Source organism: Protobothrops mucrosquamatus, unplaced genomic scaffold (genome assembly GCF_001527695.2).
Source record: "Protobothrops mucrosquamatus isolate PMUCROS unplaced genomic scaffold, P.Mucros_1.0 scaffold2205, whole genome shotgun sequence".
In the NCBI taxonomy this organism is placed as follows: Eukaryota; Metazoa; Chordata; class Lepidosauria; order Squamata; family Viperidae; genus Protobothrops; species Protobothrops mucrosquamatus.
Window position 1 is genome coordinate 13,224 of NW_015388297.1, and position 24,920 is coordinate 38,143.

At 40.3% G+C, this 24,920-nt stretch overlaps 1 protein-coding gene across 2 annotated transcripts in view; it reads left to right on the top strand.

Moving 5' to 3' along the window:
• Positions 1-15,105, top strand: part of YTHDF1 (YTH N6-methyladenosine RNA binding protein 1) — a 15,241-nt gene extending 136 nt beyond the window's left edge. Inside the window, exons 2-5 of one of the 2 annotated variants that reach the window (XM_015824331.1) lie at positions 1,841-1,865; positions 4,908-4,987; positions 7,802-9,334; positions 14,012-15,105. In XM_015824331.1, the coding sequence (XP_015679817.1) occupies positions 1,841-1,865; positions 4,908-4,987; positions 7,802-9,334; positions 14,012-14,038 (1,665 nt within the window). In that variant the 3' untranslated portion in view covers positions 14,039-15,105. Of the gene's footprint in view, positions 1-1,840; positions 1,866-4,788; positions 4,988-7,801; positions 9,335-14,011 lie in introns of those variants that run through there. The other variant, XM_015824330.1, reaches the window with a different exon arrangement.
• The last annotated feature ends 9,815 nt before the right edge of the window (positions 15,106-24,920 follow it).

Consider the following 24,920-nt stretch of genomic DNA (forward strand, 5'->3'; position numbering starts at 1 on the left):
GGGAGATGTAGTCTAACCCGCCCGGGGGGGGGGAAAGCAATGGACTCGGCCAGGGGTTCAAAGAAGAAGCCCCCCCCCCTTTCTCTGCTCTTTGGGCGAACGGCTTGGCTTTCCCGTCTCTCCTTCCCTCCCTCCTTCCTCCTCCTTCCTTCCTTCAGGGCCTTTGTTAAGTACGGGCCTTGGCCACTAAAAGGTGGCCCAGCCCTACCTTCGATTTTGGGCTGCTGCTGGCTCTCCCGTGCAGAGCCGCCTTCGGGGCACTGCTTTAGAGGACTGCCTGGTGCTTTGAGGGCCCACTTAATGTCAGAATATATATATAAAAAAGAGGGGACGACCCACCTCCAGAGCTCTTGAGTCCAAGAGAACCGGAATCCGCCACATCTTTCGGCGCACCTTGGATGGCGGATCTGAGTTTGGACTTGGGTTAGATCAGAGCAAGCCATTTTTAGATAGTTATTGAAGACCCAGATCCCTGGATATTAAATTTCTGTATCCCGAACAAGCTTTAAGCTACTATTTCCGCAGGAATGTTCTTGCTAGCTTCAGCTTCCTGTTTCTCTGCTAGGCCCTACTTTTATTTTCTTTGACTGTACTTGATCTCGGTGAGCTTGCTTCATGCTTCTGTTGGAGCATCAACCCTTAGGCATACGTTTTAATAATTTTTCTATAATCATTCCTTCTTGTGTCAACTGTTCTGGTCTTCATAGGTAGAACCAGGCCATCCCACTTTTCAGTTTTAAAGATCAATCTCATTCTTGGAGTTTGGCTTTTACATGGGAGTGAATATTCCCATCTAATTTTGTATCCCAAGAGGAATTTAAAAAAAAAAAAGAAAACTCACAAAAGCACTATTCCTCATAACTGCAAAAGTATGTCTTTGCTCTTATAATTGCCTTCTCCGGCTGTTTATTTGTAGTATTTAAATAGTGGTTTTTTTTATCATTCTACTAGTGCTGTAAAATAGATAAATAGTATAATTCACATGTTAAGGGATCTGAATCTGAGACATAATGGCTTACCTAAGGCTACATAGCTGTTACTTAAGGTTATTTCCCAGTCATTTCTTGCCTTTTCATTGTGTCAAGAGACATTTCTCAGGACTTTCCCGCACACTGGATCATATTTTAAGACTTGGAGGGTTTGCTGCCTTTTCTAGGTCCTCCAAGAAGTCATTCCTTTTTCTTTTATATGTTTTATCTGGTAACTTAAAATACATATTAAGGGTTTGTGAAAAGTTTTGAATTCAAGCCCTTTGGGAAGTATTTCACGTTCAAAACAACTGTGCTCAAAACACTTCTGTGTGGTAGGCACTGCCTGCTTCAGATGCAAAAGAGGCATTTCAGATTCAAAATATATTGCATATCAATAGTGTACATGGTAATATTTATTTTGAAAAGCTACATGTTTTCTCTGTGGTCTGTAACTCTGAATTTCTTACTCTCCAGCCTTTTATTTCAAATTACCAATATTTGCCTCTTTAAAAAAATACTGACTCCTTAATAATCATTATTGCATTATATTATTAACATGTGGCTGTTGTTTGTTTCCAAACTCCTGAAAGGCCATGATACCTTATTAACTATTTGTAAGCGGATTTAACACAAATATTTTTGAGGCCAAGTTATATTTAACCAAAGACATAACACTTGCAGAAAGTAAAGTTGAAGCCAGAGAAAATCTTGTGGTTGAGAATTACCTAAGTAATTGTCTTGAATACATAATACAATATTGTATCACTGTTACACATTTTCAATAGCTAGTTTGTTTTATTCTAAGGTCTCAACAAATGACAAATATTTGTTTTGTCTCTTTTATTGTACCTTGTGCTATGGCATGACAGAGAGCGAAAGGGCAGGATAATAAAGGTAAGACAAGTTCTGATCTTAAAGATAAATTTATCTGAATGTTTGCATGCAAATGTTTGGTTGTGATACATTAAAAAAATGAAAAGCCTGTGTTTTTGTTATTTCTTTATAACTCTCAGTGATGTTTATTCCTATATATAAATTCAGTCCCATAAGTGTCTGTGCAGCTCATTGGATTTTTATCTAGGATTTCATCTTAAATCTTAAAATGTATTAATTTCTATGCTTTTCAGACTAAAAACCTCACAGAGCAAGTTATAACAAACTTAAAACTTCAACATTATTAAAACAATATTCTCTGCAGGCTCATGTTTCTTATATCGTTTGCTTTGTAAAAGTCAGAAAATTCTCTTCGAAAGAGTTTTTCCCCTTAAGAAAAATCAAAACTAAAAAGTAATAAATTTCCAAGAGGATGATAATTTTGTACTGCAAGTACAACTCCTGTCATTAGAACATTATGGGATTATAAATCATGAGACTTGACACATCATTCCTCTTTTTCCACTGAAGCTATTTTTACAGCACTTCTTCCAAAATTTGAACTTCTTTGGGAGTGCAAAGATGTAGAGATTATATCTGAAATAGCAATATTTGATGGGGGAGTTCACGAAAGACAATAGATTAATGGCAAAACTACCAATCCCGTGAATTTGAATATAATTAGCACCTCTTATTCTTAGCAATAGCAAATTAATCCTGACGTTTTAGCATCAAAATGCAAAAATAAGGTAACAACATTTACATGTTCAAAGAAATGTTCCTTATTATGAAAGAGATTCTATAATGTGTTTACATTTATAGATAACAGGGAATTTTAACTTTTCAAGAATTTTTAGCCTTATGTATTTGTAGCATATACAGCTACAGTTAGTTCTTGACTTACGACCACAATTGAGCCCAACATTTCTGTTGCTAAGCAAAACTGGTTAAGTGAGTTTTGCCCCCTTTTATGACCTGTCTTGCCACAGTTGTTAATTGAATCACTGCAGTTGTCAAGTTAGTAACATGGTTGTTAAGTGAATCTGGCTTCCCCATTGATTTGGTCAGAAGGTCACAATAGGGGATCACAGGATCACAGGACCCTGCAACCGTCATAAGTATGAGTCAGTTGCCAAGCATCTGGATTTTTATCACGTGACCACGTGGATGGTGCAATGGTTGTAAAGGTGGAAAAAAGTCATAAGTCACTTTTTTCATTGCTGTTGTAACTTTGAACTGTCACTAAACGAACTGTGTTATAAGTTGAGGGTTACCTGTGTGTATGTGTGCCTATAAAAAAGTAAAGTATCTGGTGGTTTATATATTTATAGCATAGTTTAATTTTTTATTTCATATTAACTAAGCTTCTAGTTAACAGTATACAGTATAAACTACATAAGCAAAATGAAATACAATTCAAATTATTCCTCAGTGCAATAGCACTACAGCAAATTTAATTCCATAAGCTAAAGCTTAATTAGCCCAATAAACTCAACCACACATAATATATATATATATATATATATATATATGAAGGTAGTCCTCAACGTAACAAACACAATTGAGCCTAAGATTTCTGTTAGGCTGATAAGCAAGACAGTTAAGTGAGCTTGCCCCATTTTATGACCTTTCTTGCCAAAGTTGTTAAGTGAATCACTGCAATTAATATCGCAGTTGTTAAGTGAACCTGGCTTCCCTGTTGACTTTGCTTATCAGAAGGTTGCAAAAGGGGATCACACGATCCCAGGACACTGCAACTGTCATAAATATGAACCAGGATCCAATCTGGGTTGGTTATCCGGTTCGGAAGTTTTGCCTTCCGAGCTTTTGGATTCGTGCTGGAGCCCATCTTCATGCAACTGGCTCAGATATGAACCAGTTGCAAAGACCACAGGGATGCTATGAAAATGGTCAAGTCAGTTTTTCAGTGCCATTATTAACTTTGGTCACTAAATGAATGGTGGTAAGTCGAGGACTACCTGTATATAAATGTTCACGATCAATATAATATACATAACTCAGAATTTTCTGGTGATCGCAATGTACATATGCATTTCTATTAATGGCTGTCAATTTTTTCTTTTGCTGGTCAGCACTTTATCATTTGCGCTGGAATTTCTGTATAATTTCTGTATATGTGTCTGTACATATGTAAATCCATTTAATCGCATTCCCATAACTGCCTGTCTCATATGATGACACTGGGTGGTGTGCACAATAAAGCAATAAAAGTACATAAAAACCATTAAAACAACCAATTAAATTAAAAATGAAATGAAAGGGTTTTTTTTTTAAAAAAAAAAATCACATTGGGGTTTTGGGTGAAATAAGAGCATGCCTTAGAACATATCTAGCATTCGTCTTCATTATTTATTACGACAGAATGTAGTCCATGATTGGCAACTTGTGTTTTGTAAAATCCTGTCTGTGCTAATGAATTACCACACTGAGGAACATGTAAAAAGTTTATTAGAGTGAAATTCCAAAGGTTGCAGAAACCACCACAAGTTACTAAATACTATTAGTGAGGTGCCTATCGTATAAAACAAAGAAGTATGCTTATTTAGATCAATCTAACTTGCCACTAACAAGTGCTATACTGAATTCATGTTACACCTTCAAGGGTTGAGCTTTATAAAGGCCATTCATTCAGTATGTTATTGATCTTTTTCTGGCATGCCTTGCTGACTTGGAGGCCTCCCAGATTTGTCTTCCTGCTCACACTAAATGCTCCAGCTTTCCTTTTGTGGACAAGTATATTTTAATTCATTCTCTGAGTCCTTACTCTTGATCTTAACAAAACTGTGTTGCTGGTTGTTGAAAAACCTGTTTGTGAGGTATTCAGTAACTGTCATTTAGATAGTTTTATAAGGAACAATGATATCTTGAGGGCATGTGGAAGTGTTTTTCATCATGTTGAAATCTGACCTTTTCCCCTTCTCTAAATAGATAATGCTGTCCAATAAACACAGTTCTATTTGTGTATGCTGTCATGCTTTAGAAAACAGATCTTTATCGAAACTTCAAAGTATGCGTGTTATAATTGTAGCTCTTTTGTTTCAGTGCAAAATGGTTCTCTTCATCAGAAGGATACAGTGCATGACAATGATTTTGAGCCTTATCTTTCTGGACAGTCAAATCAGGTTAGTCTATATGCCTGAAAAGTGATTGGGTTTTTTTAAAAGGGATTTTAAGCATATGTCAGTTGGAAGCAATGAAATTTATTTAAAAGGAATTTTTTTCTAGCACAGATACAATCAAAGGCGCTTATAATTCATATTATTCTTGTAGTTTAATTCATAGTATTCTCATTGAATTTCTAATAATAATACTGGCTTAAGTAAACCCACATTAGCCCTGAATGTTATGACTTCTTTATACAGTACTCATTTTGCAAAGTAAAAACAATTTTTTTTGTGGGTTAAAGTTGAAATTTTTACAATTTTAGAATATTAAATTGAATTGATTTGATTGGGCTTAAATTGATATTTCCAATTTTTATTAAATCATGTAGTATTATAAAGAAGTATTTTTCTATTCTGTAATCCAGCTTCAGGACTTCCTATTTCAAATTGTATTGATTTACTTATCGATCATATTTATATGGTGACCCATTTCATGAAAAAATTGACTCTGGGCAGCCTACAATAAAAACCATAAAATGGTACAGATAACACAAAATTAAAAATTGTTATTCAAAGGTTAAAAAAGAGTAGCAGATATTAACAACAATGGAATCTCACCAGTCACTTCAGGCCCCCAGGCCTGATGACACAACCAGGTTTATGGCATGGAGCTGTGATATTCCATAAGGTGGGCACCATTGCAGAAAAGGCCCACCTCTTTGAGTTCCGCCAAATTTACCTCTTTGGCAGATGGCATCTATAACATGCCTCTTCTGCCAGATGTGATAGGGTCTTCTTATTGATAAGAACTCGGTTATTTTGTCTTATGGCTGACTTCTATATTTGCTGTAGTCAATAATGGACTAAAATGGGCTTCAGTTTCACAGAATGGATTAAACATCATTCAAATAATTTTGAAAGATTTGAGTGTGTACGCCAATTCGAAGGATATACTAGTCTTCTGAAAAATTAATGTGTAGTCAATAGTGATAGAGCAGCATCCACTCACAGAATAAATTTTCCATTCCATGTACTGCTCTGGTGTAGGTTAGGCCAATCTCTAAAGCATATACAAAGGGCATTGTACTGGGGAACATTTCAAGCTGTAGAAAAAGGTAAACAGAAGAGATGAGCTTTCAGAGACATTAAGTGAACATAGCACTGGCTACATAGTATAGTATGAAGATTCCTGGTTCATATGGTGCAGTTTAAAAACTAAGTGAAAGTTTGATGTGCGTTGACAGAAAATGAACCAATGTAGCATGCAAAAAAGGTAGATTTGCAGAAAATATTGAGAAAAAAATGGTGCTGCTGGATCAGCCTAGAAGTGAACTGAACTGGAATCACTAAGTAGAAGGATGTTTTCAAAAATAGCTAGCAGAATGGACAGTTAAGCAATGTAATTTTAAATAGGTAAGTCGAATCCAGAATGAGTGTGGAATGTAAAGAAAATTAATGATTATGTGAGCAAACAAAACATGAAACAAAGAGACAGTGTAGTAACAATGATTTTAAAAGGCCAGAATTTGTATGATTATGGGAAAATCAGTAACACGACAGATTAATGAATAAAATGTGGAACTTTTATTATATTCCTTAATTTGGGGTAGATGAGAACACTCTGGAGTCTGCATTTAGTCCTCAGTTTTTTTTAAAAAAATGCATAATTTGTACAGAGGAATCTACCTTGTTTCAAATCACTACATGCTTTGGTCAAAGAATCTACAAATATTTGATTTTACCAAGGTTTAATATAACAGCATAATTATATGTTGTTTGAGAACAGCTCAAAAGCAGTCAGATTAATTTAGCTCTAGCATTATAATATTAGTGTACTGTGAAAGAAGTTTAAAAATAACTTCTCACTTATCCAAACTGCATATTTTCGAACAAAACATGTCTACTCAAATTGCTCTGTGTCTTGTGATTAATCCTTGAAGCAGTTGGTGAGAAACCATATGAATGAATTGTCCTGCCTTAACTTTGAAAGAGTTAAGAAGCAAGATAATGTTTTCAAGTTTAAGGCCTTTGCGGTCATTTATCAATAAAAGAATATTTGTAGCTCAGGATTGAACTGTGGGTTCTTTGGTGCTTTCTGAGCTTGGTGGTTTAATAATAATAATAATAATAATAATAATAATAATAATAATAATAATAATAATAATAATAATAATAATAAAGTTGGAAGGGACCTTGGAGGTCATCAAGTCCAACCCCCCACTCAGGCAGGTAACCCTTTACCATTTCGGACAAATGGCTGTCCAGTCTCTTCTTAAAAACTTCCAGTGTTGGAGCATTCACCGCTTCTGGAGGCAGGTTGTTCCACTGGTTAATTGTCCTCACTATTAGGAAGTTTCTCCTTAGTTCTAGATTGCTTCTCTCCTTGATTAGTTTCCATCCGTTGCTTCTTGTCCTGCCTTCAGGCGCTTTGGAGAATAGCTTGACTCCCTCTTCTTTGGGGCAGCCCCTGAGATATTGGAACGCTGCTATCGTGTCCCCCCTCGTCCTTCTCTTCATTAAACTAGACATACCCAGTTCCAGTTTAAAAATAACTTCTCACTTATCCAAACTGCATATTTTCGAACAAAACATTTTCATTACTAAAGTGGGTAACATCATCAGTGCAAACCCCACTGCCTTCTAACATTGACGATGTTACCTAGTTTGGCCGTGAAACGTCTGTTAGAAAACCACCAAGCTCAGAGAAAGCCCAAGAACCTCACAGTCTTTTATACTGTAGAGTGGATTTGAACTTTCCTGAGTATTTTTCTAGTTTAAATAATGTTGTAATAAACAACTCGATCTGAAATCGCTGTTTTTGTCATTTAACAGAGCAACAGCTATCCATCAATGACTGATCCCTACCTGTCCAGTTATTATCCACCTTCTATTAGCTTTCCCTACTCTCTGAGTGAAGCCCCCTGGTCAACCGGAGGAGACCCTCCTATCCCATACCTTACCACCTATGGACAGCTGAGTAACGGCGATCACCACTTCATGCACGATGCTGTGTTTGGACAGCCTGGCGGATTGGGGAACAACATTTACCCGCACCGGTTTAATTTTTTCCCCGAAAACCCTCCTTTCTCAGCATGGGGAACGAGCGGCTCTCAGGGGCAGCAGACCCAGAACTCGGCTTACGGAAGCAGCTACAGTTACCCACCCAGCTCCCTCGGGGGTACCATCGTGGACGGGCAGACCGGATTTCATAACGACACCTTAAATAAAGCACCCGGGATGAATAGCATCGAACAGGGAATGGTCGGACTGAAGATTGGCGGGGACGTCAACACCTCCGCTGTGAAAACAGTAGGCTCGGTGGTCAACAGCGTCGGGATGGCGAATGCGTTGTCTGGCAACGGCGGATCAAACCTCAACCTGCCAGTGTCGAAGCCAACCTCTTGGGCCGCTATTGCTAGCAAACCTGCAAAGCCTCAGCCCAAAATGAAAGCGAAAAGCGGTCCTGTAATAGGAGGAGCTCTGCCTCCGCCGCCTATTAAACATAACATGGACATAGGTACCTGGGACAATAAAGGCCCCATGCCCAAAATCCCAACTCCTCAACAGCAGATCCCTTCTCCTCAGTCTATCCCGCAGCCACAGATTATCCAGCCTATTCCCGCCCAGCCACCCCCACTGACCCAGCTGCCCTACCAGAACCCCCAGCCGCCGCCCCCTCAAAACCGATGGGTGGCCCCTCGCAACCGCAATGCAGCTTTTGGCCAAAGCGTAGGAACCAGTAACGAAAGCAACCCGCCCGGGAATACCCCAGCGAACGCCATCCCTGGCGGCGGCGGCGAATCCCACCCTGTCCTCGAAAAACTGAAAGCCGCTCACAGTTACAACCCTAAGGATTTTGAGTGGAACCTCAAAAATGGGCGCGTGTTCATCATCAAGAGTTACTCTGAGGACGATATCCACCGTTCCATCAAGTACTCCATTTGGTGTAGCACAGAACACGGCAACAAACGTTTGGACAGCGCTTTCCGCTCTATGAATAGTAAAGGCCCGGTCTATTTACTCTTCAGCGTCAACGGCAGCGGACATTTTTGTGGGGTAGCAGAAATGAAGTCGTCGGTGGACTACGGCACCAGTGCCGGTGTCTGGTCCCAGGACAAATGGAAGGGGAAGTTTGACGTCAAGTGGATCTTTGTGAAAGATGTTCCCAACAACCAGCTTCGACACATCAGGCTGGAGAACAATGACAACAAGCCAGTGACAAACTCCCGTGACACTCAGGAGGTGCCCTTAGAAAAAGCGAAGCAAGTGCTTAAAATTATTGCTATGTACAAGCACACAACCTCCATCTTTGATGACTTTTCCCATTACGAAAAGCGCCAGGAGGAGGAAGAAGTGGTACGAAAGGTAAACTGGCTTTAGAACATTTTAATTCAGTTGGGGGAAGTCCACCCTGGAGGTTAAATGGAGTTGAGTGTTTGCAAAGGGACTTATTTTTAAAAAAAACTTATTTCGAAGATAGATATTGCACATTCTTCAGATTTAACCCACAAGGCTTCAACCCTACAGCTTTTTTTTTTTCCAGTCTGCTTTATTGTAATGGGCCAAAAGGTTTGAGATGTGTCTGCTTTGTTAAATATGGCTTAGTTTTCAGTGCTGTAATGGATGTAGGCTGGTACAGGGCTTGGAAAATACAGGTAGTCCTCGACTTAAAACGACCACAATTGAGCCCCAAATTTCTGTTGCTAAGCGAGCTTTGCGTCGTTTTACGACCTTGTCGCAGTTGCTAAGTGAATCACTGCAGTAACATGGTTGTTAAATGAATCTGGCCTTTCCACTGATTTGGCATGTCAGAAAGGGGATCACATGCCCCGAAACACTGCAACTGTCATAAAAACGAGTCAGCCGCCAGATGACTGAATTTTGATCATGTGACCATGGGATTCTGCAATGGTCATAAGTGTGAAAAATGGTCCTAGGTCACTTTTTTCAGTGCCATTGTAACAGAACAGTCACTAAATGAACTGTTGTAAGTCGAGGACTATCTATAAGTGAAATATAAATTGCTCATCCATGCGCGAGGAAGATGTTTTCTGCTTTAAAGAGGAGTGCAAGAAAGAAACTCAACGATTGGCAGTTTTTTGTCCCTTATGTGGGACATTCTGGCTGCTAATTGAAGAAAGGGCTTGAGAAGTATCCATGTGGAAATGAAAGCCTTTTATACAAATTGGATGTTGGTATCTATTTAGCACAGGCATGCAGAACCTTACAAATCCAGAATGCCACATTTTGTCTAAAAGCAATTATTTGATGTTCAAAGTGGTCTGTTTCAACTTTTTTTTTTTTTTGAGGTGTTTCAAGCTCATTGTGCTTTCAGAATTATTGAGCAAGCCTGTTTCAAACACAGAACAATTGATTCGATCTCGACAGAGTATTTTGAATTTGAAATTTTGCACACCACTCATATTTAGGAAAAAAAAATAGTGTACTTCTCAATTACAGGAGCTATTTTAATATTTGTAAAATTAATTGATTGGAAGAGTATTAATACAATAGGAGAGTACAGGGGTCCCAAAACTGGGCCACGGCCTATTGGCCACGGGGCCGCATGTGTAGCACACAGTCCCACTTGTGCAAGTGTTGCCATGGGTGTTTGTGGCCCCACTCATGCGAGCATCATGGGTGTTTGCGGCCCCACTCACGCAAGCGTCACCGTGAGCGCCGCAGGCGTTTGCAGCCCCACTCAACGCGAATGTCTGCGGCCCAACTCACATGAATATTGCGGGCTTTTGTTGCCCCACTTGGGCGAGTGTTTGTGGCCATACACGTGTGAGCGGCGCACTCATTTGCGGTCCCATTCGTGCAAGTGCTCATGTCCACAAAACTATACCTCCTCCCAACCCCCCTCCCCCACCAGCTCCAGGCCACCAACCCTGAAAGGTTGGGGAAAATCTGTGATAGTACATCTTCAATTAAGCATTATGGCAAAGATTATAAAGTTCACCTGTAAATGAGATTTATCAAACATCTCTTAAGGGCATTAACAACTAAGCCATAGCACAAAATAGAAGCGTAGCCTGATTAAATTAGTTTCTCCAAAATGCTGCAAGATAAGATTTATCCTTATTAAGAAAAAGAAAAATTGCAAATGCACATTATGGTAGATCTCATGAGTTTTCAGGAACCTGGCATAAAATAAACATGAAGGATAAAATAAGCACAAAAGCTTAGAGGTGTGAGTAAACTAGAGTTAACTATGACACGGAGTTCATTGCTAAAAGTGAGATCTGGGGGATGTTTCTGTATATTTATATTAATCAGCCACAGAGTTAGGTGCCCATTAGGCTTACAGAATTAATTTCTTTTTATCAGCTGCTGCTAACAATGGTTGGTTCTACTGCACAAGATTGTATCTCAGCTGCAGTTTTCCATTGGTGTCAAGGCTTATAGTTGCTGGTTTTAAGAGCTCTTTATTCTACACAATGCCCAGGTAGATTGCAACATCTAATCAAGTATGGCTGACTTAGCTTCCTATTTGAATAGGACACTAACTGAAAAGTTGGGGATGGATGCTGTCTGGCAAATATAGATAAAAAGCAAAGGCAAACTACAGATCCTTCCTGACTTACAAACATAGTTGAGTCCAAAATTTACCTTGCTAAGCAAGAGTGTGGTTGAGTGAATTTTGCCCTTTTTTACGACCTTTCTTGCCGCAGTTGTTAAGCGAATCACTGCAGCTGTTAAGTTAGTAGCATGCTTATTAAGTGAATCTGGTTTCCCCCGTTGACTTTGCTTGTCAGGCGGTCGCAAAAGGGGATCACGTGACCCCAGGACACGGCAACCGTCGTGAATATGAACCGGTTGCCCAGCATCCAAATTTTGATCATGTAACTAACCATGGGGATGCTGCAACAGTTGTGTGAAAAACAGGCATAAATCCCTTTTCTTCGAATGGTCACTAAATGAACTGTTGTAAGTTGAGGACTACCTGTAGTTTCAGATCACCCTGAGAAAGTGGCAGAAATAATGGCAGTATATGTCATCAGGAGTGGAGTCCAGTTGAAGATGACGTTAGTTTGGGAGCTGTAGATAAATTCAGAAACGCCATAAGGATGGTGGTTCTGCTCAGGAATAAATGCAAGGTCAGAGTATCTCTGTCCTTTTTGTAAGCTTAATTGAATTACCTGAAATTTCAGGTGGAACCTTTACTTCGCAATTCCATCAGGAACAAAAGATAATGTCCTCAACTGAATATTTGCTCATAGAATTTCAGTGAGCTTGAACCAGCTTAAACTGTTTACACTGAAGCATAGAACAAAATGATCTTACCTTGCATTGCAATAAAGGCACGACAGGTTATTGTATTTATATGGCATTATTTAATAGGTTTTATTTTACCCCCCCAAAAAATGTTATTTCAGCTATACCAGTAACTATCAAATATTTGCCAATAATTTACAGAATACAACAGAGCAATTAGATTTAGACCGGCACATAAATTAATGCATATAACCGATACCTACAGGGGAAAAAACAGGTTTCTTGGTGCAAAATAAACTTGATTTCTGTATATCATTTTCTGCTACTGTCACCTTAAAAGACAACCATGGATTGTGGCTTTGGAGTTATTGTAATGTAGAAGCTTCCAGGTAGTCTATTTTTTTTAGTGCAAACATGGTGCCTTAGGCAGTAAAGTGTGTGGCTGCAGTACCCGTAGTATTGTTTCTAAGGAGTGATCATCAGCTTGAGCAAACTTGGAAGATTACATGTTTCCAGTACTGTATTTCCCTGTTTTAAAGATCCCATTCAGTTTCAGAAGCGATGCAGAACCAGCAAATGGCTGAGACTATTCTTGAAGACATGCAGGTCTAAAGTACCCTTGAAAATATTTGCATGATTTACCTTGTTTAGGATATATATATATATATATATATATATATATATCCTGTTGATAAGCCAAGGGGTTTTCACTCACAAAGGTTTTAGGCCTTTATAAACATTTAAAAAATGGAGTTGAGGAGCCAAACTCTTTATTAATTTAAACCCTTTGTAAGCATGAAATCAATAGGAATGAGAGGATGTTGAATGGGAAATAGATGCTATACCATCTTGTTGAAGATCATATCCAAACAGAAGCCATCACTTGTTCAGGATACTGGAGCCACCATTTTTAAAATTGTGATTCAGAGAGTTTTCACGGAAGAAGGTCCCAAGTCACAAAATCTCTATGGAGATTCTCAGTCATCCAGGTCATGGTGTTTTTTCCAAAGGCAACTGGGCTTAGTTTTTTCCTTGAAGATGTTTCGCTTCTCATCCAAGAAGCTTCGTCAGTTGAACCGAACAGAGAACTGAAGAAGTCTTCTTCTTGGATGAGAAGCGAAAGGTCTTCAAGGAAAAAACAAAATCCAGTTGAAAAAGCACCTTTGAGCCAAGCCATGAATGTTTTTCTGCCCTTGAAGTAACAGGCTTGTGTGTCTGTGCTGAAACGATGTACTTTATGGTACCTATTTCTGATGGAGAAGATGGCTACACTGCAGATTAAAGTTCCTCATACTCTTGAAATGTTTCCGCATTATATAATCCATTCATATCTATTTTCTGGCGTGCTGTGAAGACACCCCCAGCAGAGATAGTTAAATGTATCATGGATTACATCACTTTCTATAGAGTTCTAGAAACTATAAAGTATACCCCTCTTAAGCCTGGTTTTTAAGGTGTTGTAATTTACAAAGAAATGTACTTCTCTATATTTGGAGTATTACCTAATTTTACAGAAAACATTACCTTTAGGTATCTTAGTTTAGGCTTTAGGAGTTGAAATTATTATCACGAAAAGCTATATTGTGATATGTTTAAAATATATAGCATGGCATGAAAGCGGTTTCCTTGTTGTGTTTTATTATAAGCCACTCTTGTTACATCATATGCAGGGCACAGTGTACACGCAACGAAATTAAAATTTTAAAAAGATTGGGTGTCCCGTTATTTTAGCATGATGTGGCTTGTAAAAAAAAAAAAAATTAGGACGGGTAAAGAGATTTTAATGGGTTTTCACATTCTAATTTCCTGTTTTTCTCTTTGCAGGAACGTCAGAATCAAAATAAACAATAAGAATAAGCATATATGGTTTGCTATATATATATACATATATATATATACTAGAACTGATATTAAATTTGATTATGAAAAATTGAATCTTTTTTTAAAAATGCCTTGGTGCTGTGTATTCTGGCATCAGGAGATTATAAAGCTTTCAGCTCCAATATCTCTCTTTTGCAGGGGAAAATTCAAATCTTGCATCTTTTAAGTACACTAGTGGGAGGGGTTGGGGTTTTGGTTTTTGTTTTTTGTTTGCCCAGCTGAATATGCATTAAGTTGTAATCTTTTCTGTGTAAAATGCTGTAGAATCCATTAATAAAGATGTTTCTCGTTTTTTTTTTTAATTTTTTTTAAGTTGGTTAAACAAGTTCATCTGCAATTGAAGATTTTGAAAATATTTAGCGTTTTTTTTCCAAAGACTTTTAATTGCAGCACAAATTATGTTTCTAATCTGAAGAGTCATTGCTTTTATATTTACGTACCACAGATCCCCTTGTCTCACCATTCCCACAGTCGGTTTGGGAAGTAGAAACGCAAATATCGGTTGGGGTTTTTATTTTTTTTTATTATTATTATTTTTGAGAAATAACCTGTGTCAAAAAACATTGACATTTAATTTAGCCAAGCTCAGGTTATTTTATGAAGTTCAATTTTATCTGTCACATTCATTATTTTTGAAAAAATGTCGAAAGTATACTTCTGCCTGCCTTACGGAAAATCAAAAAGGCATTAATTCACAGGGGTAATTTCGCATGCAAGAAGTATAGATGGGATTTCACACAAACACAATTGTACATTTTCATCATTTGCAGTTATTATTATTTTTGTGTGGATATTGCATGAGAAATATTCCTCATGGATTGTACTTTACGTCTTAAATTATTTTGTCTATAATTGGTGAACATTAGTGAACATCTGCTTTGTATCATATCTTGCAAAAAAAAAAAGCTGACAAATTTCCTACCATAATTTTTTTTTTTGCTTTATCTGTAGCTTTTAACCATTTAAGTATGTGTTCAACATTGCAGGGGCTTGGGCGAAACGTGGCTTTTTAATTTCCCCCCTGCTTTTTAATATTATTAAATTCATTACTTTTAATCTGCCCCCCCCCCCTGTTTCCCCCCACCACTCACTCCCTTGAGGAAGTCACTTGAGATTTTATATTAATAATGGTGAGCTTTAATCTCGAATCTTAGTTCAGACTTATATGATGGATTATGCTTCAGATGTTTAAAATTGATTGTGTGTGCGTGTGCCTATTTTTTTCTGTTGGATGAGTAAAAACAGCTGTTTTAAGAAATGAATCTTCTGTCATGTTTTTGTGGAATGAGGAAGCTGTCGGAAGAAGTGGCCACCAACCGGAGTTTTTCAAAAAATTTAGCATGAATTCTTGGTGCTCATGCCTGTTGCTCTAGCACATTGAATCTGCACGTGTTTAATTGTAGAGAATCTTTTACTTATATTAGAAAGCAGATATCTTCTGAAAAACAATATTTACGCAAGAGGACCTCCAATTTAAATGAAAGTTTTAAGCTGTATCATTTAGACTTGTATTTAGAACATATAGCTTTGTCTGTTACTTCTGATGTAAGGAGTAATGGAACAGCATCAGATTAACTTTTTCCTCTAGGAGAATACAAGCCTTAATAAATAATACCTACTTAGCAAGTGTGACGTTCTTTTATTTCTCCCCTCGCCCTCCCTATTTAGCCTTCAGGCTACTGCCAGTTCTTCACACCGCTTCCCTTCTTCACTAAGCTGGGTTACAAAGACAATAGAGAGCTTCACGCTAAGGCTGGTGGTGGGGTAGACAGCCTCTAGCCCAGTGGTTCTCAACCTGTGGGTCGGGACCCCATTTGGGGTCGATCGACCATTTCATGGGGGTCGCCAGGCAACGCTGTCCGCCATTTTTTTTGTCCGCCATTTTTCCCCCTTTTCCAGCGGGTGCCTTACCTCCCTTGGGCTGGGCCAGCTGGTGGTCGGCCTGCTCCATCTCTGCCGCTTGCCAGCTACGCCTCAGCCGGCGCAGGGGGCGGAACCACGCATGTGCGGTGCTCCCGGGCAGGGAAAGTCCTCAACTTACGACCGGTTTAGTCCTTGACTTACGACCGGTTTAGTCCTTGACTTACGACCGGTTGGGGTCGCGGCATTAAAAAGGTTGAGAACCACTGCTCTAGCCCAACGTTAGAAGGACTCAAATCTTGGTTTGGTTATGCTGTCCTAGATGCCTTGCTCCAAAAAGAGAGAGGAAGTTTGGACTTTGTTCCACAAAAGACAGAAAGTCCCGTCCCCCTTAATCTTTTGTGGAACAAAGTCCAAACTTCCTTTTCAGATGAGGAAGTTGTCTGTTGCTAGAGGTAAGTGGTGGTGCCAATTTAACCACTGGGTAAGCATGCTGAGAAGAACTAAGTTGGGGTAGGCAACCTTGGCCCTTTTATGACTGGTGGACTTCAACTCCCAGAATTCCTGAGCCAGCGTGGCTCAGCTTGGAAGCCTCTCCCTTTCCCCTCAGCGTGGCTGGCTCAGGAATTCTGGGAGTTGAAGTCCACAAGTCATAAAAGAGCCAAGGTTGCCTACCCCTGAAATAAGTACAGGTAGTCCTCGACTTAACAACAGTTCATTCATTTAGTGACCATTCAAAGTTAACAACGGCACTGAAAAAAGCGACATAACTTTTTCTTGTACGTTTTCCACAGTTACGACCTTTGCAGCATTCCCATAATCGTGATCAAAATTCAGATGGCTTAGGAATCCGTATTGATGACCATTGCTGTGTCCCCAAGGTCATGTGATCAACTTTTGTGACCCGACAAAGTCATTGGGGAAACCAGAGTCACTTAAGAACCAAGTTACTAACTTATCAACGGCAGTGATTCACTTTTAACAACGGTGGACAAGAAAGGTCGTAAAATGGGACAAAATTCCCTTAATAAAAGGTCTCACTTAGAAATTTTTAGCTCCACTGTGGTCGTAAGTCAAGGACTACCTGTAGAGTCCTATTTGACTAATAGAGATAAAGTAGTGTAGGTAGTCTTCAACTTAACAACAGTTCGTTTAGTGACCAAAGTTACAACGGCATGGGAAAAAAATGACTTTCATGACTGTTTTTAACACTTAGGACAGTTGCAGCATGTCCCTGGTCATGTGATATAAAATTCAAGACACTTGGCAACTGGCATGTACTTAAGATGGTTACAGTGTCCTGGGGTCATGTGACCACCTTGTGCGACCTCCTGACAGGCAAAGTCAATGGGGAAGCCAGAATCACTTAACAGCCATGTTACTAGCTTAACAACTGCAGTGATTAACTTACCAAGAAAGGTCATAAAACGGCGCAAAACTCAACTGTCTCACTTAGCAATCGAAATTTTGGGCTCAATGGTGATCGTAAGTCGAGGAATATCTGTTTAGGGCATTTATATTTTCTCTATCACTCTGTTCATCAAATAGGTAAACTGGCCTCCATCGATTCACATTCTACCGGGTAAGTTAAATAAATAAATAAAATAAATAAATAAAAAGTCCTATCAGGAATGGGGGAAAGGAGGAAAAAGATACGGTGGTTAGTTCAGTTTGTTAATTGTTTTCCTTTATGCTGGTCTTTGACCGAAATCAACTTTGACCTGAACTGATGGTTAGCTGACCTGTCACTTGCTTGGTATTTGTAGCATGTTCCTCCATATTAGTGGATCAGAGGATTTGCTTTTGGAACATTCTTTGAGCAAATGTATGAAAATACTAGGATGGGCTAATAATGGATCAGTTAAGGCTACAGAAGAATACAGGCATTCCTCGACTTCACCACCACAATTAGAAATCAGAATTTCTTGTTGCTAAGCAACATGGTTGTTAATGCAACCATCATTTAACTGCAACAGATTTTGGTCACCGTACAACAAAAAAGATGTTGGGACTTTGGAAAAAGTTCAGAGAAGATGATCCAAGGCCCGGAGACGAAAACATACGAAGAACGGCTGCAGGACTTGGTTTGGCTAGTCTAAAGAAAAAAAATAGGGGAGACATGATAGCAGTGTTCCAGTATTTGAGGGGCTGCCGCAAAGAAGAGGGGGTCAAATTATTCTCCAAAGCACCAGAGGGAAGGACGAGAAACAACGGTTGGAAACTGATCAAAGAGAGAAGCAACCTGGAATTAAGGAGAAACTTCCTAACTGGGGACTATTAACCAGTGGGAAAGCTTTGCCTTCAGAAATTGTGGGCGCTCCATCACTGGAGGTTTTTAAGAAGAGACTGGACAGTCGTATGAAATAGTATTGGCTCTGCTGCTTGAGCAGGGGGCTGGACTAGAAGACCTCCAAAGTCCCTTCCAGCTTCTATTCTATTAATTTAATGTCATTAACACATAAGGAACAGTTGCTGGAATTGGGTATGTCTAGTTTAAGGAAGAGAAGGACGAGGGGTGACATGATAGCAGTGTTCCAATATCTCAGGGGCTGCCACAAAGAAGAGGGAGTCAAGCTATTTTCCAAAACACCTGAAGGCAGGACAAGAAACAACGGGTGGAAACTGATCAAGGAGAGAAGCAACCTGGAACTAAGGAGAAACTTCCTGACAGAACAATTAATCAGTGGAACAACCTGCCTCCAGAAGTGGTGAATGCTCCAACACTGGAGGTTTTTAAGAAGAGACTGGACAGCCATTTGTCCAAAATGGTATAGGGTTTCCTGCCTGAGCAGGGGGTTGGACTAGATGACCTCCAAGGTCCCTTCCAATTTTATCATTATTATTATTATTATTATTATTATTAATGAGTCTGGCTTTCCCCTGTTGACTGTCAGAAGCTGACTGGGAAGGTCGCAAATGGCAATCCCACGATCCCATTACCAAGTGCCCAAGTTTTGATAAAGTGACTAAGGATGCTGTCATTGTCATAAGTGCAAGAAATGTTCATAAGGTTTTTTTTTTTTTAGTGCCATAACTTTGGTCACTAAATCAATGGCTGTAAATTGGGGACTACCTGTAATTATATAGGTGATTTCTCTTGCCAGCTTAGAAACGATGTAGATCATGGTTTTTTTTTTAATTTAAAATGTGGGTTTTGTATGTGTGCATAGAGAAATTGTCACTAGCGCTGATGATGTTGTCTAATTTGGGTAATGAAACATCTGCAAGAAAACAACCAAACTCGGAGAGCACCCAGGACCCCAGAGTCCAACCCTACAAATATTCCCCTTTATTGAGAGAAATGATCATACTCCCAAGCCTGACATAATCCCAGAACCCTGTTCTGGCTCAGTTTTAATAGACATCTGATCCTTTTCAAAACTGGTCTGTGGAAGCGAAGCCTGATCCACAGCCTGAAGAATTCAATTAACATCAGTACCCAGAGAACTGCTGTAGATCAGGGATGGGCAATTAATTTTTCCCAAGGGATCACATGAGAAATTAGGATTGTTGTGGAGGGCTGAACCAATAGGGCTATGAAAGTACATGCATGGACATACGTAAATTTGAAAAAAAAAAAAAGGCAACCGCTTTCAAAATTAAAGCAATCCAAAATGGGCCAGACAGGGACAGCCAAAGGAGCCAAATGTGGCCCAGTGGCTGTAAAATGCCTAGGTCTCCTGTAGAGAAATAAGACAAAACAACTTCCCCACACCCTTTCCAGAAATCTTCAGTGTGGCACTCTTCCCCTCAGAAGTAATAATAATAAAGTTGGAAGGGACCTTGGGGGTCATCTAGTCCAAGCCCCTGCTCAGGCAGGAAACTATACCATTTCAGACAAATGGCTGTCCAGTCTTTTCTTAAAAACTTCGAGTATTGGAGCATTCACCGCTTCTAGAGGCAGGTTGTTCCACTGGTTAATTGTTCTCACTGTCAGAAAAGTTCTCCTTAATCCCAGGTTGCTTCTCTGCTTGGTTAGTTTTCATCTGTTGCTTCTTGTCCTGCCTTCAGGTGCTTGACTCCCTCTTCTTTGTGGCAGCCCCTGAGATATTGGAAGACTTGCCCCCTCGTCCTTCTCTTCATTAAACTAGACATACCCAATTCCAGCAGCCTTTCCTTATATGTTTTAGCCTCCAGTCCCCTGATCATCTTTGTTGCTCTTCTCTGTACTCTTTCTAGAGTCTCAACATCTTTTTTACATCGTGGTGACCAAAACTGGATGCAGGCTTTTTCAAACCTTTGTGCTTGGTGGAGTGATCGCAAAATTTCAGAGATCTTCTGGTGTGTTATTTATATCAGCCCCGTTGTCTGTGGAGATTCTCAGCCATTCAGGTCATGGGTTAGTCCCAAAGGTGCTTTTTCAAAAGGCAGCTGGACTTTGTTTTTCCTGCTTCAGCTTCTTGGATGAGAAGCAAAAGGTCTTTTAGGAGAAACAAGAGTCCAACTGCTTTTTGAAAAAGCACCTTTGGGACTATCGGCCGCATTCAATTGGCTTTAGATCAGACATGTCAAACACAAGGCCCGGGTGCTGGATGCGGCCCGTGAAGTGGTTTCATGTGGCCCGCGAAGCCATCCTGGAAACAGTGAAGGAACGGCCCTGCTGCCTTGGCCCTGGCCCTGGCCGGCCGGGAGCCAATGTACAATTTTGTGGTGGCCATCTATGCTGAAACGCACTCAGTCTCCCTCTGACTTTGCCCTGGTACCCATCATGAACAACCTGGCTAAGCAGAGCAAGCACAGCAGCAGCAGCCTTGAGGAGGAGGTAAGTGCAGCTGGGTGCCCCCTTGGGGAAGTGGGGCTGGGCTTGGTGCCACGGGTGCTCGAGGGCCAGGCTGGGCATTTGACTACTGCCCAGGGCTCCAGGCATCCTGCACCACCATCCAGCCCCCCCCACCACATGGCCTGTGAGGAACAGTGAGGCTCCTCCAATGGACCATGCCTTGGCACTTGCCCTGGTCCCACCCCCTTCTGCCAGAGACCCTCAGATCTATCCCACTCCTGCCCAGGCCCCCACAGGCACCCGTGACGCAAACGATGTAGAGCTGGCCATGCCCACCCATTAGGCCACACCCACTCACTCCACACCCACCCAGTAGGCCACACCCACCCGGCCCCCCAAGGGTAACTGCAATGCTGATGCGGCCCTCAATGAAATTGAGTTTGACACCCCTGCTTTAGAGGGACAGAGCTGGAGAGGACAGTGTTCATTTATGGAGGAAATGACCCCATTGAGCCAGCTCTGCAGATCTCATACTCCTTTCAGATCTCATACTCCTTTCGGTGATCCAGGAAGTCCCCTTTGACCCAGATTACCCAAAATAAGTACATGGTTTTGTGACATGTTGACATAGGCAGTGGGAAAGTAAGCCATTAGGAAAAGTCTTAGAAAAGGAAACAAAACTCGCAAGGGAAGAAGAAGCCCTGGGTATATTTTGCCCCCTTCTCTGCTCCCATCAAGAACTGTACATTCCTTCGTTTCCTATCCCTGCTTCAAAACGAAGTCTGTCCTGCAAACTTGGTGTGTTTAATAACTCACAATTAAAGCAAACGTACCTTAAAAGTGATGTGCAAACCAAAAGGAGCTGTGGATTGATTGGTTTAGCTCTGAATAATCGGTTCAGGTCAGATCGCCCATCAAGACGACTGGTTGATGTGAAACGATTTGGAAAATCAAGTCAATTTGGAGCATATTGCATCAATTAAATTTTCTGAATTAATTTCTGTTTAGCCGGCCGGCTGGCTGGCCGATTAATGCACTGATGATGTTAACTAGTTCTGTAATGAAACATCTGCAAGAAAACCAAGCTCAGAGAGCACTAAGGAACCCGGAGCCCAGAGGTGCTGAGTTTTTCGCAGGCAGAAGTGGACCAAACCTGCTGGTTCAAGATGGACAGTGTTTTTTAATCTTTCAGTGGGACCTACTGTACTACCTGGAAGATGCCCACAAATACGAATAGATGATACAATTTCCACCACAGCAACTGCCAATTATCCTGCAGAAATGATTAAACCAATAAGGGGTCAATAGAATTCCTTTCCATTCTTAGGAACGGAATCCTCCCTGTTTGGCGGCAAACTTTTTGCGTTTTCCAAATGTTTTCCACAAGCGCTTTTTATTCCTAAAGGTTTCGATCCCGGGAGAAGCATCTTCTGCCAAATCAGAGTGACTCAACTTTGGAGTGCGAGAAAATGACAAAACTGTGAGAATGTTGCAAACAAACGAGGGGAATAAAACGTTTAGAGATATATTGCTATGATTAGTTAATAATAATAATAAAGTTGGAGGTCATCTAGTCCAACCCCATGCTCAGGCAGGAAACCCTATATCATTTCAGATAAATGGCCGCCCAGTCTCTTCTTAAAAACTTCCAGTGTTGGAGCATTCACCGCTTCTGGAGGCAGGTTGTTCCCCTGGTTAATTGTTCTAACTGTCAGGAAGTTTCTCCTTAGTTCTAGGTTGCTTCTCTCCTTGATTGGTTTCCATCCGTTGCTTCTTGTCCTGCCTTCAGGTGCTTTGGAGAACAGCTTGACTCCCTCTTCTTTGTGGCAGCCCCTGAGATATTGGAACACTGCTATCATGTCCCCCCTCATCCTTCTCTTCATTAAACTAGACATACCCAATTCCAGCAGCCGTTCCTTATATGATTTAGCCTCCAGTCCCCTGATCATCTTTGTTGCTCTTCTCTGTACTCTTTCTAGAGTCTCAACATCTTTTTTACATTGTGGTGACCAAAACTGGATGCAGTATTCCAAGTGTGGCCCTAGCAAGCCATTGTAAAGTGGTATTAACACTTCACATGATGTTGATTCTATCCCTCTGTTAATGTAGCCTAGAACTGTGTTGGCTTTTTTGGCAGCTGCAGCACACGGCTGGCTCCTATTTAAGTGATTGTCCACTAGGATTCCGAGATCCCTCTCACAGTTACTACTATTGAGTGAGGTACCCCCTATACTATACCTGTACATTTGTTTTTTTCTTGCCTAAATGTAGAACCTTGCTTTTTTCACCATTGAATTTCATTTTGTTAGATAGTGCCCAGTGTTCAAGTCTGTCCAGATCCTTCTGTATCCTAAGCCTGTCTTCTGGAGTGTTGGCTATTCCTGCCAGCTTGGTGTCGTCTGCAAATTTGATGAGTTCCCCATCTATCCCCTCGTCCAAATCGTTGATGAAGATGTTCAGGAGCACTGGGCCTAGAACAGAGCCCTGGGGCACCCCACTACACACTTCCCTCCATTTATTTAAGAGGGTTGATACAAATGTGTACAGAGATGGTTAGGCAAAAAGGATATAACAACATACGAAGAGACTTCTGCAGTGTTTTTTTTAAAAGTAAAAAAGCAGAGATTTGATAGAAATCCACAGTGTACTGGATTTCATCTGATCCATATATCCCTATTCTTGGATTTATGCTATTCCTGCTCTATCTGAAACACAGATACAGGAATTATTTCTGAGGCCTGAAAATACCTTTGTGTCTGATACTTCCAGGTTCACAAACAGTGGAGTTTCACAGACCTCAAATCTCTGTGTTTCCAGAAGTTGTTTCCATATTCATGGCAAAGAAAACATGTTTGGTGGTATAAAAGAGATTGTGTAAAATACACCAGTGCAATTCATGAAACATTTCGCAAGGGATAAATTGGAACATTGATTTATAATAAGATCCTAAGGGAAATTTAGCTTGGCTGTGCTGGGAAAAAGAGGTGATAGATAATGAGTAATGAATGCTACATCCAAAGCAAGTAATTAGAATATAAACTTCCTCTAGTTGAAATAGTCTTCTTTCCAGATTAAGTCTTCACGTTGAACAGCAAAACTTCAGCTGTATCTGGAGCAGAAAGCAGATAAATATTTATCAGCCATGGAGCGATTAAACTGATATAGATATTTAGGAATAACCAGTGTGATAAAATTAGGACTGTACTTTGTCCCTCCGTGTTATACTGAATTCAGCCATGCCTTAAAATGTAAATATGCTTTTGAACAACTCTTTCTAATTTGGATGTCAGACTAGAGTTGCACAGAGTAGCAACCGTAACTTTATGGTTTTGATTTACTTCCTTCAGTTGTTCTTTTTTTTTCTTGCAAGGATGTTACTAACTGCCCATTACGGCCGTAAGTCGTAATGGTTGTAAAAACGGGTGGTTCATGTGAACAATTGTATTACTGTTTTGTGGTGGTCATTAAGCAAATTGTCATGGTTGTTAAATAAATTCACAGTCATTAAGCGAACACCACGGTTGTTAAGCAAACCAGTGCTTTGCCGTGGATGCAGTTTCGCCAAAAAAATAAAAGTAACTGCTGGTTTTCAGCAAAACTATCAAAAAATGCGGTCATGTGATCACGGGACTCTGCAAATGGGGTGTAACAACAACAACAACAACAACAACAACAACAACAACAACAACAATAATAATAATAATAATAATAATAATAATAATAATATAAAGTTGGAAGGGATCTTGGAGGTCCTCTAGTCCAACCCCCTGCTCAGGCAGGAAACCCAGGATGACTGAGAATCTCCATCGACATTTAGCCGTGCACTTTGGGATGAGCGCCCTTCGAATGGTGCGGGAGCGTGAACGGATTTCCAGAAAACATGGCAGACTACAAGAACCATTTGCGCTTCAGTTTGAAATGCAGACAACACAGACCCATCCCCCAACAGCCTGAGCCTGTCTTCAACGGCGAAGGGACCCAGGGCAGAAAAACATCCTGCAACCAAGAAGACTCCATAACCATTTGCACTACTCAGGTGACCCTGAGGACACAGGTAAAACTTGAAGTGGCCTCAGTGACTCTCTAAAAGGATGCAAATGACCAGCTCTCTGCAAGGAGTATAAATCCTTCCATTCCCCACCATCCAGTTAGAACCGAAGAAGCTTCTGGGATGAGAAGTGAAACGTCTTCAAGGTAAAAACTGTCCAGCTGCCTCTTAGAGAAGCACCTTTGGCTGACTTTGGTGTTGTTTATGTTGCCGGCAGCAAGATT